The sequence below is a fragment of the Ostrea edulis genome, chromosome 7, assembly GCF_947568905.1.
Source record: "Ostrea edulis chromosome 7, xbOstEdul1.1, whole genome shotgun sequence".
NCBI lineage: Eukaryota > Metazoa > Mollusca > Bivalvia > Ostreida > Ostreidae > Ostrea > Ostrea edulis.
This window is the reverse complement of record NC_079170.1, coordinates 55636774-55651873: the sequence shown is the minus strand read 5'-3', so window position 1 is coordinate 55651873 and position 15100 is coordinate 55636774. Positions and strand designations below refer to the sequence as shown.

Sequence of the window (15100 nt, the reverse complement as noted above, 5' to 3'; positions counted from 1 at the left end):
ATCCTATAGTAATTCATTCACAATCTTACATGTATCTGCTTTGTACATCGTATTTTACTGGTTATATATATATTCACCAAAAACGGCAATATTTAATGAAAAACAAGAACCACAAAGAACACACGAAGAACATTTATATAGTGTATGTACACACGCAAACACAGATCTCTCTCTCTCTCTCTCTCTCTCTCTCTCTCTCTCTCTCGCTCTCTCTCTCTCTCTCTCACACACACACACACACACACACACAGCAACACATACCTCCTCCCTCCGTCTCTCTCACAAACATCTTATCTTTCTCATACACAGTCACACACGCTCTCAACCTCCGTCGCATATTCACTTTCTCACACGCACTCTCTCTATCTCTCAAACACACGCATGTGCGCGCGCATTCACCCCCAGACTAGATATAGCACACCCTCGCCTTCTCGCACTCTTCCACATCATTGTCATTTCCATCACTGTCTGAACCGTCAATGACGTCATGGATGTCCGATGCGTCTTCAAGTGATGTTGTCCAGTTCCTTACCCCCTTCAGTGACTCCTGATGCCGTCCAAAAGATAAATACCATATAACGCTGGTGATATGGCCGCACATTCCTACAACTCTTGTGCCAGCTTTGCATTTGCAATACCAACCATCAATATCTCCCTCGGTGTAAGTGATCCAACATTTGTACTGTTTAGCTGACATATGGCGACTTTGGATCTTGGCGCACACCATTCCTTGAATTTCGTCACTTATAAGGATTTCAAATCCACCGTCTACGTCCATGTGCTCATGAGTGTAGGACTTAGCCATGCGAAGTTGGTACACTCCCAGAGTTAGCTGACGCAATTCAGTGTTGTTGTACTTTGGAAATTCTGGAGTAACATTCTCTGAATCTACTTTTGTCCAATTAAACCCTCGTCTGTCAAGCCCTTCATTTTCCACACATTCCTGTAAAACACAGCAACATTTGACAATTCATAAGCAAAATAAAACTGAGGTTTCTTAATTTAAAAAATATATAAACATATACGTATCTTTCAGAATTTTCACACTGGATATGGTATGGATATTGATGTATGTATATATTAACCTGTAGTGTATTTAATCTCTGTGAAAGGTAAACCATTTTCGCTGCAATTTCTTGGTCCTCCTCTGATGACACGCTAAGTGGTGGTCTATACTTATTGCAAAGAGCTGCTACAATTCTCACATAATCACCGATGAATGGAATTTGCGAGTTTGGCAAGGTTTTTGCCAAATACTGCCACTGCTTAATGCGCCCATTAGCTGCTTCTACAATCCACCTGACCTGGAAAGACAAATAAAACGTTACGCATACAGTAAAACATTTTTTTATTATTTCATATACCTTGTATTTCATATCTAAAGCTGAAATGTGATTATGACATAAAGGAGCACAATCAGCTCGTATTTATTGAGAATATGAAAAGCATTAAAGTACCTTTGTCACAACTCTTGACTTGTTAGAATCAAGCGTGGGCAGCTGTTTGTCTCCTCGTATCATGAATGCTGGCATCTCCATCCTTATTCCAAGATCTTCCAGAACATCCTGAGCATCCCTAAATCCGCGATCAACAACAAACACATCGTCTTCTTGCAACCAGTTCCGAAGTTCTTCAGCATTATGGCAAATCATGTGTTTCAGGATGTTAGCATCATTATTTTTGGAGTCGGCAAGATAGGGTCCAAGGACCGATACGATGTATCCACTTGTAGTAACAACCATCATTGGTTTAATAAGGGGTCGGTGCTTATGCATACTGTAGGACCGCCACGCAAATGCGAAATTGGAACTTTTTTGAATGTAAATAGGTACTACAGAAAAAAAACATCATCATAAAAAATAATGATTTTGACCTATTATTTTAATATATACATGTTCATACAGTTATCATTTCAAGCTGAAAAAAAGCTACCTTAATGAGATCAATGATGGATGATTTGTTCAGTGTTGTGTTGTCATTGGTCCTGATTTGATGTAAAGCTTCATCATTCATTTTCTCGCTGTCTAGGTGTCGTATGCAGCATCTTGCTCCAGTTGGAATGATGATTTCTTTCTGGATAAACACAAACATCCGAACATGATGTGAAACTGTGACAAGCTTCGGTCCTGGTTTCTTGCAAACAAAGCAGTAGCCATGGCTCTGCGATGATGATGGGATAGACAAGGGAATAGTCGGAGGACTTGAAAATGGAGACTTTGTGCGCTTCTGTTTTGGAGACTGAAATGTGGGATCTTTTTTTTCGTCTTCGGTGGCTGGTCTAAGAAGCATAGGTTGTCTTGTATTGGACTCCTTTATATTCCGACACTTATGTCGACATTTGTTGCAAATACGGTCTGTTTCTTCCACATCTAAAGAAAAGTGTTTCCTTAATGTGGACAGAAACAAACCAACGGGACGTCGTTCGTCTGGAGTGGTCTTTTTGTTACATAAACAACATCTATATTGCCTTCCATCCATCCTTTAAAACAAACAAGTACACTAGTACAATTATAATACTTCATAGACTTGCACTTTTTATATAAAATATATTTTTATATAAAATTTATATAAAATCCGGCCGGGGGGGGGGGGGGGGGGGGGGGGGGGGGGGGGGGGGCAAATGCTTCATAGATACAGATTAAAGAGACCTTTTAAAAGTGTCTTTAAAAGATGATCTATATTTGTAATTATTGCATGTAATGGTTACAAAACTATTTCGTTGTTTGGGGAATATACGTCACTGATTTAAGCTTAAGTGCATGTAGGTAAACATATTGCCGTCTGCTGTTCATCGTACCAAGGAAGTTTCACGTTATCAAGTAAAGTATGCACGCATGGTGAAATATAATGCTTTAAAAGTTTCACCATCAATATTGTTTATATAAAGAATCATTGATCATTATATAAATTACTTCAATGCGACTTACCTGGTATTTAATGAGAATTCTCACGAAGCATCTGTTGCTCCTAGGTATACCCCATTCTGTTTACACTAACCATAACGACCAAAATGGCATCCGGTACATACGATTGGCTTTAACTTATCCGGAATTTATTATCATTATTTCAATAAATGACAATAGATAATAATTAACACTAACAAATATTATTTTGGAATCAATTTAATACCCAAATAATTCTTATATCCTCTTCCGTTGCTAAGATGTCTGCATTGATTACCGCAAATCACGTCACGATGGCGATTTTGTAAACATCTTTAAAGTGATATTTTAACCCTTCTTCCATCGTCGCCCGGAATGAAACTGAGAGGAATTGTCAAATTTCTCCGAAATTTTTAATTCATATAAAAATTGTCCCGGGCGACGGGGGAAGAGGTGTTCAATTTCACTGATTTATCTATACAAAACCTATGAAAAATCCATAAATTGCTTCATAACCCTTACTTTGTTTGATTGTGTACTACGCATGCGCATACATGAGTTGATTTTAATATGCTTTTAAGAATAGATACGGAGTGCTCTTTCAGAAAATAGACAAAAAAATATCAGGGACGCGAATTTAATTTTCCCCATAATCGCCGGGCAGAATTAGGCTTAAACCGTACCTACTTCTTTGTAAGTAAAACTTTGATCCCCTATTTTCGCCTCATCTTACCCCTGGGGGCCATGATTTTAATAAACTTGAATGTGCACTCTGTCATGTAAATTTCAACTTTCCTGGCCCCATAGTTTTTGAGAAGAAGATTTTCCCTATATATTTGTATGTAAAACTTTAATCTCCTATTGTGGCCCCATCCTATCCTCAGGGGACATGATTTTAACAAACTTCAATTTGCACTATGTTAGGATACTTTCATGTAAATTTCCACTTTCTTGGCCAAGTAGTTTTTGAGAAGATTTTTAAAGATTTTCCCTATATATTTCTATGTAAAACTTTGATCCCCCCTTGTGGCCCCATCCTGCCCTCGGGGGGCCATGATTTTTACAAACTTGAATCTGCATTATGTCAGGAAGCTTTCATGTAAATTTCAACTTTCTTGGCCCAGTAGTTTTTAAAAAGATTTTCCCTATATATTTGTATGCAAAATTTTGATCCCCCCTTGTGGCGCCATCCTATCCCCGGGGTTAAAATTAATTCAGTTAAAATGTAATTTTTTTGTGAACATAGGAAACAGAGCTTTGGACAGAAAATTTACTATCACTTATGTGTTCTGAAAAGATAAATCTATGGTATATATGAAGTTTGTGTAAACCTCATGCTCTTGATGTTTATTAGAGGAAAAACTACATAAAAAATGTCATCAAATATGTCAAAATACCAAAGATGGCAACTAAACATTATATCTATGATGTTATAATTTCGGTTCTATATCATTTATGATGTTATAATTACCATTCTATATTATTTATGATGTTATAATTCCGGTTCTATATTATTTATGATGTTATAATTCCGGTTCTACTAAACATTATTTATGATGTTATAATTCCGGTTCTACTAAATATTATTTATGATGTTATAATTCCAGTTCTATGATGTTATAATTTTGGTTCTATATTATTTATGATATTATAATTCCGGTTCTACTAAACATTATTTATGATGTTATAATTCCAGTTCTACATTATTCATGATGTTATAATTCCGGTTCTATATTATTTATGATGTTATAATTCCGGTTCTACATAATTTAGGATTTAAAATTCCGGTAATTTTTGGTAAAATCAAGCACAACAACTGAGCTGCATCAGGTTCTTGCACAAAACTAACTTAATTTTGAAACAACATCAAGTCTTGAATGTCCATTTTGATGGGCAAAAAGAGCCTTCATTATATACATGTATGGTTCTTTACCAATAATTGCAAGACTTTCTGGCAGTTTCTGCCAATCTGAAGAATGAAAGCCTTTCATTAAATCTGTACAATTAAGCTGCATGCAAAAACAAGCACATGCAGATTAAGGGACATGCAAGATCACCTAAAGTTACACATGCATCAGTACAGTCTATACTGGTTATCAATCTTCATCAACGTACTTGTTTAAAATTGTCCCCATCAATGTCTCCATTCTCTGTAATGATTGGAAATAGTGATCTCCTCTTATCAGTGGACATGATCTGGGTGATGTCTCTATATCGTTCCTCAACACACCTGCTACTACACTGAAGTGATGAAAACTTCCATTGCTCTTCATACCTGTTATTAAAAAACACATATTATTGTAAAAACTCAAGGTTCTCAATTCTATTATAAAATTTTTCCAATATTTCACTAAGCTTTCCAATAACTCTCCATTGAAAGCTAGATCTTTCCCAAGAAGTCATTGTGTTTTATTGTGTGAATGCTACACAAATCTAAACACATCAGCAGAGCAGTAATCTACATGCCAAGTGTTGTGTGAATGCTACACAAATCTAAACACATCAGCAGAGCAGTAATCTACATGCCAAGTGGATTGGGGCAATGTAAAACTGAACATTCCATCAAAGCAAAAATCTTACATATTAACATACCAAGAGGCCCATGCATATTAATCTTAACTGCCATAATTATATCTTACATTTTCTGTTTTAACAATTTTATTTTAACATTTTTGTTTTTTAGTTTATAATTCTAATTCTACAATTTGTTTTGACAATTTTATTTCAACATTTTTTTTCTTCTATAGTTTTGTTTTAACAATCTTGTTTAACAATTTTTCAAATTTTCTTCAAGTTTTTCACACTGCTGCGGTGGTCTAGAGGTAGAGCGGAAGGTCAGAGTTTGAATCTTGGCCACGACAGACCTAAGTCGTTAAAACAGGTAGCGACAATTCCATCGCCAAACGCTCAGCATGAAGTGTGAATGCCATGGGTCCTCAGAGATGACCTTAAAACCGGATGTCCTGTGTCACAGTAGGTGTGGCACACTAAAGAACCCTCACTGCTCACTGTTCAATGTCCATAAGCGCCAAGCATAGGCCTAAATTTGAAGTCCTCCGGTTTTGGTGACATCTCCATGTGAATGAAAATCCTTCAGAGGGACGTTAAACAAGATTCAATCAAACAATCAATCAATTGCCTTAGTAATAGTGAAAACGAAATTATTTGTTTACTATCATACAAGCTTTTATCACACATAATGGTCGTTTTGATTAATTAGTAGGTCTATATATCATTACAGGTGACTCTCGATAACTCGAAGTTCAAAGGACCTTGATAAAACTTCAAGAGATCGAGAGTCCGAGAGATCAAAATTCGGAAATTGAAGGTCCGCCGGTATGGTTCAGATTTTACAGTAACCGGAAATGTACCAACAAGATCATATGATATCATTTTGACATGTTTTCCTTCGTCAGGTGCTTTGATATCAAAATAAAAAACCTTATTTTGCATTAATAAAAACATTTCAAACTTTATGTATTTATTTGTTCTTTAATCATGCTTAGATAGGCATACAAAACCAAGTTCCGATGACGCTTTACTATCGCAAACTAAACAGCTGAGCACAATGTTGTCGCTTTACCCAAAACAAAAATTCTAACGAATAAGTAAAACGATGTTTTAGAGTAACTTTACACAAAGAACAAATTCGAGAAATTTAAGTCTGTAGATCTTTAAATTATGTATAAAATTTACTCTCTCGTCACAGCAAAACAAACTACAGATTTTATTCATAGCTGGATTATATATAATTTTAATCATCCTGACTCAAAACCCCAGTGCAAGGTGTAAACTGACCAATTAGCCAATTATATACTCAAGTGTGTCACCTCCACTAAGAAGCACCAGTGATGTTTCAACTATGTAAACACCTAATTACCCCTCCAGCATTCAACAAAATCCAGGTAAGGCCACAGTGGAAATTATTACACGCTTGAGTAACGGTGGATATACGCTACCACCACTTCGAGAGATCAAGAGTGAAAAACAATATAGTTTTACGGGACCCAACTTCACTTCGAGAGATCGAACGTTCGAGAGACCGATAGTAAATTTGCTTTGTTACATAGAAAAAAAAATCGGGACCATGATTTCACTTCGAGAGACCGAGAATTTCGAGAGATCGAAGTTCGAGCCATCCCGAGTCATCTGTACTTTGTTTTTCTGTAAGCGATTAACACGTACTAGATAATATTTATATTTACTATGACTGTTTTACAATGCATACCAAGATAGATTGTTATATATACATGTATATGGGAGAGAGCGTTCTAAGTTTCAAGAACTTGTGCTCAATCCCTTTATAAATTTGTAAATTCAGTTACAATAAATTATGTTCAAACCAAACCAAAGTCAATCAAGTTTTCAATTCTATATTCTTGTTTTAAGGGGCAAGATCAAAAGATTGATGTTGGATAAAAATCTAAATTCAAAAAGTTAGGGGTAAAAACTCCTGTAAGTTTCTGTCATCCAACATCGATTACACTTATGTGGAAAAAGGAAAAAGACAAGTGACTGTTAAAAACCACATACATGTACAAATGTTACATTTTAATGAACATCTAATAATTTTAATGTACACTTTCATTTGTGAATACATAGTAAAAATAGGGCACCGCTAAACCGGTACATAATACGCCCGCATACATTATTGTGATCTTTCTTTGTACCAAGTTTCATCAAAACCCCCTGAAGGGTTTAGGAGGAGTTGTGAAGACAAAGTATTTTGAATAGAAAAAATTAAGTCCAAGGGCCACAACTCCTTTGAAAAACATTGGACAGCATTCCCCTTGCGATATGCACAGTTCCACATTATGATATTTTTTGTTCCATGTTTCATCAAAATCCCCCAGAGGGTTTAGAAGGACTTGCGAAGACAAAAGTTAAAGGGACAGATGGACAACAGCAGTATAGCATAATATGCCCACATTTTTATGTGGGCGTATAAAAAAGGTATACAGAGTGCTATTTATACTCATGTTTTTACTTAAGTTTCAACATTCATCATATTTAGTTTTAAGGGGGGTGGGGGTCTTGGTGAAAACTATGTAAATTCAGTTCTTTGTCAGACACTGAACATTTGATCTCGTTCCTAACAATTTCGTAAATTCAGTTCTTTGTCAGACACTGAACATTTGATCTCGTTCCTAACAATTTCGTTTTAACATTTTCGTTTCTGTTGAATAATTTCTATTCTTGTTTTCTAATCCTATTTCAATATCTTAAAAGTTATTCTGATGTGGTAACCCATATGGTAATTTTACAATCGACAAGGGGTGATTAAATCCCCACACAGAAGGTGCTGTAAACTGGCATGTAGATACAATTTGGCACATAAACATGGAGAACAATGAACGGATACCTTATCCAAAGGCAATGAGTCAGAGCAACATATGCCATATCAGTACAAAGAACAGGCCAGTGATGAGAAACCATAAAGGAGATCAGTACAAAGAACAGGCCAGTGATGAGAAACCCTAAAGGAGATATCAATCATATCAGTACAAAGAACAGGCCAGTGATGAGAAACCCTAAAGGAGATAACAATTTTTTGCACTTTTTGTTTGCGTACCCTTTTTTATTTATCATATTTTTTACTTTCTTTTGGGTTGGTTTCCCCTTTTCAGGAATTGTTTCCAACCTGTAAAAAGCTGTATAATGGTGGTGCCATGCTATCATGCAATTAACAATCTGTAAAAATCCGTTCTACACATTTTGATGGTGGTATGCGGGGGTGGCGATATAACGAGCGGCGATATACTGAGGTAACACTGTACAGTAAAACACACTTATAACAAACACACTTATAATGAATTCACACTTATAATGAATTCACACTTATAACAAACACGCTTATAATGAATTCACACTTATAATAAATTCACGCTAATAATTAATTCACACTTATAATGAATTCACACTTATAATAAATTCACACTTATAATGAATTCACACTAATAATAAATTCACACTTATAATAAATTCACACTTATAATAAATTCACACTTATAATGAATTCACACTTATAATAAATTCACACTTATAACAAACACACTAATAATGAATTCACACTTATAATAAATTCACGCTAATAATGAATTCACACTTATAATGAATTCACGCTTATAATGAATTTACGCTAATAATGAATTCACACTTATAATGAATTCACACTAATAATGAATTCACACTTATAATGAATTCACACTTATAATGAATTCACGTTTATAATGAATTCACACTTATAATGAATTCACACTTATAATAAATTCACACTTATAATGAATTCACACTTATAATGAATTCACACTTATAATAAATTCACACTTATAACAAACACACTAATAATGAATTCACACTTATAATAAATTCACGCTAATAATGAATTCACACTTATAATGAATTCACGCTTATAATGAATTTACGCTAATAATGAATTCACACTTATAATGAATTCACACTAATAATGAATTCACACTTATAATGAATTCACACTTATAATGAATTCACGTTTATAATGAATTCACACTTATAATGAATTCACACTTATAATAAATTCACACTTATAATAAATTCACACTTATAACAAACACACTTATAATAAATTCACACTTATAATAAATTCACGCTAATAATTAATTCACACTTATAATGAATTCACACTTATAATGAATTCACACTTATAATGAATTCACACTTTCACGCTTATAATGAATTCACGCTTATAATGAATTCACACTTATAATGAATTATTTACGCTTATAATGAATTCACGCTTATAATGAATTCACGCTAATAATGAATTCACACTTATAATAAATTCACACTTATAATGAATTTACGCTAATAATGAATTCACACTTCTTACAAAGTGATAATTATTCCCTACAAGAGGAAAATACAGAGAAAACTTCATCAGAATCCCAGGCCCAGGAGCCATGAATTTCACAATATTTGTAAAGTTTTCTCTATGCATTCAATTTGTTCAAATGTTAACACATAATGAATGAATGTACAAAAAAGATAAAAAACAGATTGCAATAGGTCACATGACCCCGTTAGCCTCAGAAGAAGAATGACACAAACAGTTAATGGTTGCATACTTATGAAAAAAGCCTATTCAATTTAATTAAAACAACATTTCTTGCTTCCAACTGAATTTTCAGCAAACCAATTTAACTGTTTTTGCTCTACAAATTGTAACACCAATCTCTGAGTATTTTTCTGGTATGAGATCTGATACATGTTAAAGTATCATTAGACCTAATGTAACAATATAATTCATTGAGATGTTGACATCAAATTCTGTACCTGCAACTCTGTGACGTCTTACTCAGTAGTTGATGTGCAGATGCAGCATGTCTAATGGCTCTCAGAATCATGGCGGTTAAAATACACATGGAGCGAGCCATGCGGTAATCTTCATCACGGGTCACCGAATCTTCATCAACAAACTCGGGATTTATTTCTGGAAATGGAATTGCAATCTAATGATGCATGGAACTGAAATATATTGGAGTTAGTGTATCTATTAATCCTACATGTATGGCTACTCAACTTTAATATCTTACAGTATATGGTACCTGGGGTTAAAAAACTAAAGGAAGTAACAGGGAATAGTTGGAATATATCCAGTCGTTGATTTACAAGTGACATAAATGTTTCCCAATGGTGTGTGCGATTTCAGAGATGCTTAAGAAGTAGAAGACCACTATCATGGAATGAAAATACCAAACCTCATATTCAGGATGTTATTTTAAGAGAAAGAGTAGGCACGTCTATTTGTAATGTTGGCAAATCTTTCGTCTTCAATATCCTCATCAAGGACAGGAAATGGTATCATAGTGTATCTGATGGCTGAGGAGACATGAGAAGAGTGTACTGGGTACTGTGTGCAAGTGACAAAGAATAAGAAATAAAGCTCACCTATAATAGCAACATTACAGGAATGTTAATCTGGCTTGACGTCGGGCTGGGCCATACAGCTTGTACTTATTTATAAAGTATTTAAGCTAGTAACGAATGTAGGACAGAAAGTCACAGGACAAAAAGGCACAGACAAAATGACCATGGACAAAAAGTCCCATAACTACAGTAAAATTTGTAGAATCAAAATTGAGGTGGAATACGATAAATTACATATTGTGACACACAATCTCACAAATTTTAAGTTTGAACAAAATTCGTTAATTGGTCTCTGAGGTATTGCGTCCACAGAGTGTTCCAATTGTGCAGAATTAACATAAACTCAAATAATTGAAGATATCTTCAATTATTTGAAGATATTATCAATTCATTTGATGCACGCAACAATTTAATTAAAGATCTCTTCAAATAATTAATGATACCTTCAATTCTGAATTATTGCGTGCATTAATTGAATTGATGATAGCATTAATGCTTCAGCTGAAATGATGCGCACTTTAATTGAATTAATGATCTCTTCAAATGAATTAATGATATAAACAATTGAATTGATGCGCACTACAATTCAATTGAAGAAAGCAATAATTGATATAATGCGCGCATTAAATCAATTGATGAGAGCAATAATTGAATTGATGCGCCCATTAATTCATTTGATGAGAGCAATAATTGATTTAATGCACGCATTAATTCAATTATTGCTCTCTTCAATTGAATTAATGATATCTTTAATTCATTTGAAGACAGCAATAATTCTTTTAGAGAGAGCAACTATATAATTAAAGATATCTTCAGTTCAACATATCCACAATTGAATTAATGGCCTCTTTAATTGAATTGTTGCTCTCTTTAAATGAATTGATGTGCACATTAATTCCTTATACAAAAGCATTGTAAATAATTAAAGATATCTTCAATTGAATTAAAGAGATCATCAAATTATTTATACCGAGCTCTAAATTAATTATTGCGAGCAATATTTCTACGAAATTGATGCTCTCATCAATTGAATTGAAGAGAGCAATAACTGAATTAATGCACGTATCAAATCTATTATTGCTCTCATTAATTCAAATGATGCTCTCATCAATTGAATTGAAGAGAACAATAATTGAATTAATGCGCGCATTAAATCAATTATTGCTCTCATTAATTCAATTGATGCGCGCATTAATTCAATTGATGAGAGCAATAATTGAATTGAAGCATGCATTAATTCATTTGATGAGAGCAATAATTGATTTAATGCGTGCATTAATTCAATTAAAGAGAGCAATAATTGAATTGATGATATCTTCAAATAATTAAAGATATCTTCAATTATTTGAGTTAACGTTAATTTGGCGCTCTATAAAAAAAACCCCGATAAAGTCCCAGAACTCCCACAAAAGGACGACAGGATATGATCTATAGTACATATGGTGACTTACATTCCTGCAGAATTTGAACTAAATCAGAGCAGCAGTGTCCGAGCAGGTGTGTCCACAAAGTGGTCCTTAAGTGTAGCATGTATAAATTCAACTAAGTCCCATAACTCCTGTCAAATCAAAATGGCGGTGCAATACGATCAACTACATATGGTGACTAACAATCCTACAGATTTTTAACAAATCTGTTGAGCAGTTTCTGAGGAGTTGTGTCCACAAAGTGTTCCTATAGTGTAGCATGTACAGTGTACACTATACAATTCAACAAAGTTCCATAACTCCGGTACAATTGGCCCAATCAAAATGGTGGTGCAACATGATCAAATACATATGGTGACTAACAATCCTACAAAATTTGAACAAAATCTGTTGAGCAGTTTCAGAGAAGTTGTGTCCACAAATTCAAGTAGGATGGACAGAAGGACACACAGATACCGATATTTCTATGTCCTATGGCAGGGGACGAAAATTTTGAGTACATATGCTAAGGACAAGTAAATAAGTTGGCAGCACTGGCACTGTGCCAAACCATGATACAGGTGGGTTGTTTGTCAATTGCCAAAACACTGAAAATAACAGATGTAAATTTTCCTTGATCTAAAACTATGGTTGTTGTTTTAAGCAAACAATTAACAAAATCAAAAGGTAACAGTAAATTTGCTTAAAATATTTTTTCATGTGACTTATCACATTAACTCAAAAGAAACAAACTTTGAACTTTTCTGCCAATCAAAAAATGAAATGACCATTTAATAATCTCCCAGTTTGTTATGTGTACAATTGAGAAATGTCTTTCAGTTTTTGAAAGCACATGATATATATAGCTCAAGCTTCTACACCCTGGTGTATGGAATAGAGAGCTCCATGCTTCTACACCCTGGTGTATGGAATAGATTGCTCCATGATTCTTTGCCCTGGTGTATGGAATAGAGAGCTCCATGCTTCTACACCCTGGTGTATTGAATAGAGAGCTCCATGCTTCTACACCCTGGTGTATTGAATGGAGTGCTCCATGCTTCTACACCCTGGTGTATTGAATAGAGAGCTCCATGCTTCTACAACCTGGTGTATTGAATGGAGTGCTCCATGCTTCTACACCCTGGTGTATTGAATAGAGAGCTCCATGCTTCTACACCCTGGTGTATTGAATGGAGTGTTCCATGCTTCTACACCCTGGTGTATTATACATTTATTGCATGATAGTGAGGGAGATATGAAGATTTATTCACCCAAGAAAAATCATATTCCCCAAGGGCAACGCCCGAGGGGAATATGATTTTTCTTGGGTGAATAAATCTTCATATCTCCCGAACATTCATGCAATAAATTGTTTATTATACCAAAACAAAGCAAGACTACAAAAGTACGCTTGAAATTGGAGTCCGCTCATCTACATTGTATGTAGCTGGGATCGTCCTAACGGTAACACCGCGCCGTCAACGTATTACGGTAGAAGGTACAAACAACGAAATACAGTGATATGATAACCAGTTTTTGTATTTCCATTCTCCTTGAGTGCTGATTTACTTGCTTGTTTTTGTATCAACCAAAACCAAAACCATGCGATTCAACTGTGTATCAGAGACCCGCATATTTTGTGTCTTACGAACTATGAAAGTAGAATGACTCGGACTTATTGTGACGTCACAATACACTTCATCTACCTTGACGTTAAATTTATGGAAAATGCACGAGGCTGCCCAAGGGGTAAATATGATAGGGAAATATGATGTCTGAGAGGGAGATATGAAGTTTTGTCCTCCCTGGCACGTGACCGTCTAGACCAACCAGATTACGCGTTGCATGGCATTCTCATACTGAGGTATAATAATAAATGAAGTGCTCCATGAAATATGGCAGTGTGAAGAGGCTCGTGTACATCATCTTATATACAGTCAAAATCTGAAAGACCTTTCTTACAGTTACAGTTTAATTATTTCAATAGCATTTTGATAATGAACATGCATCATACTCTTTAGGTTAAGAGTATTCACACACAATAATTAGCCTATTTCAAGATATTAAGCATCAATTTCAGTTAGTAAGAATGTGAAAAGGAAAACATTTGAGTGAATGGAAATATCATGTTATAATTGCATGTTCAGCTGATGTTGATGTAAGCATATAAACAATGAAGTCTGGTTTTGTTACCACTTTTAGGGAAGATGATGGCTACCAACATTGTAGAAAAATTTGCATGACAAGCTTATGCGCATGAATTTTGTTAAAATGTGGACGTCTGTCATATCCTCAGTAACAACAAAACCACATTTCCTTGTTTAAGTGAACTCAGTGGATGATGAATATAAGTACAATTTATCTAAGAAATGAACAGCACTTTTGAGCTGTTCATGGTCAGTATGAATGGATTTGGATTTGCGGCAAATTTTGTGAATCGCACTAGCGATTCACAGAGAATTTGCCTCAAATCCAAATCCATTCATATTGACCATGAACAGCTCTAAAGTGTTGTTCATTTCTTATATTCATATTCATTTACTAAATCACCGTTTGTTTACATTGCTTCTATTGTGTTGCATAAAAAACTCCTAGCCTCTGTCACAGTTGTATTGTACGTCAACACATAGACATGACGTCACACTTCGTCTCGCCCTGCCTTTTATCAACAATGCACGGTGCACTGTATTTTGGAGGTAGGAGACCACAATATTGGGATGATAATCCAAGTAAGTTCACAATCTTAATCCAAGGTGTGACTTGCGAGATCTTTGTAACACATGTTGTATTTTTTCAAATAATTATGCTCTCTCTTTAGCTTTAAGCTAGTTCATAATCTGTTCATAGTCAATATGAACGGATTGTGTCGCATGCTGAAATTGGTTAGTACATAGAGGAAAATGCGAT

General features: G+C 34.8%; 2 protein-coding genes across 2 annotated transcripts in view; both read right to left on the bottom strand.

Annotated features, from left to right (window-relative positions):
- LOC125656415 (inhibitor of nuclear factor kappa-B kinase subunit epsilon-like) overlaps positions 1-15100 on the bottom strand; it is a 67724-nt gene that overhangs the window by 36243 nt on the left and 16381 nt on the right. The window contains exons 10-11 of the mRNA XM_056144777.1: positions 10194-10350; positions 4998-5157 (exon numbers count right to left, since the gene is read on the bottom strand). Coding sequence (XP_056000752.1) covers positions 4998-5157; positions 10194-10350 — 317 coding nt within the window. The remainder of the gene's footprint in view (positions 1-4997; positions 5158-10193; positions 10351-15100) is intronic.
- On the bottom strand, positions 119-4964 carry LOC130048262 (uncharacterized). Its single transcript, XM_056144778.1, has 4 exons — positions 1933-4964; positions 1458-1831; positions 1086-1304; positions 119-943 (listed from the first exon to the last, which is right to left on the bottom strand). The coding sequence occupies exons 2-4, from the start codon at positions 1773-1775 to the stop codon at positions 407-409; spliced, it is 1074 nt and encodes a 357-aa protein (XP_056000753.1). The 5' UTR covers positions 1776-1831; positions 1933-4964; the 3' UTR covers positions 119-406.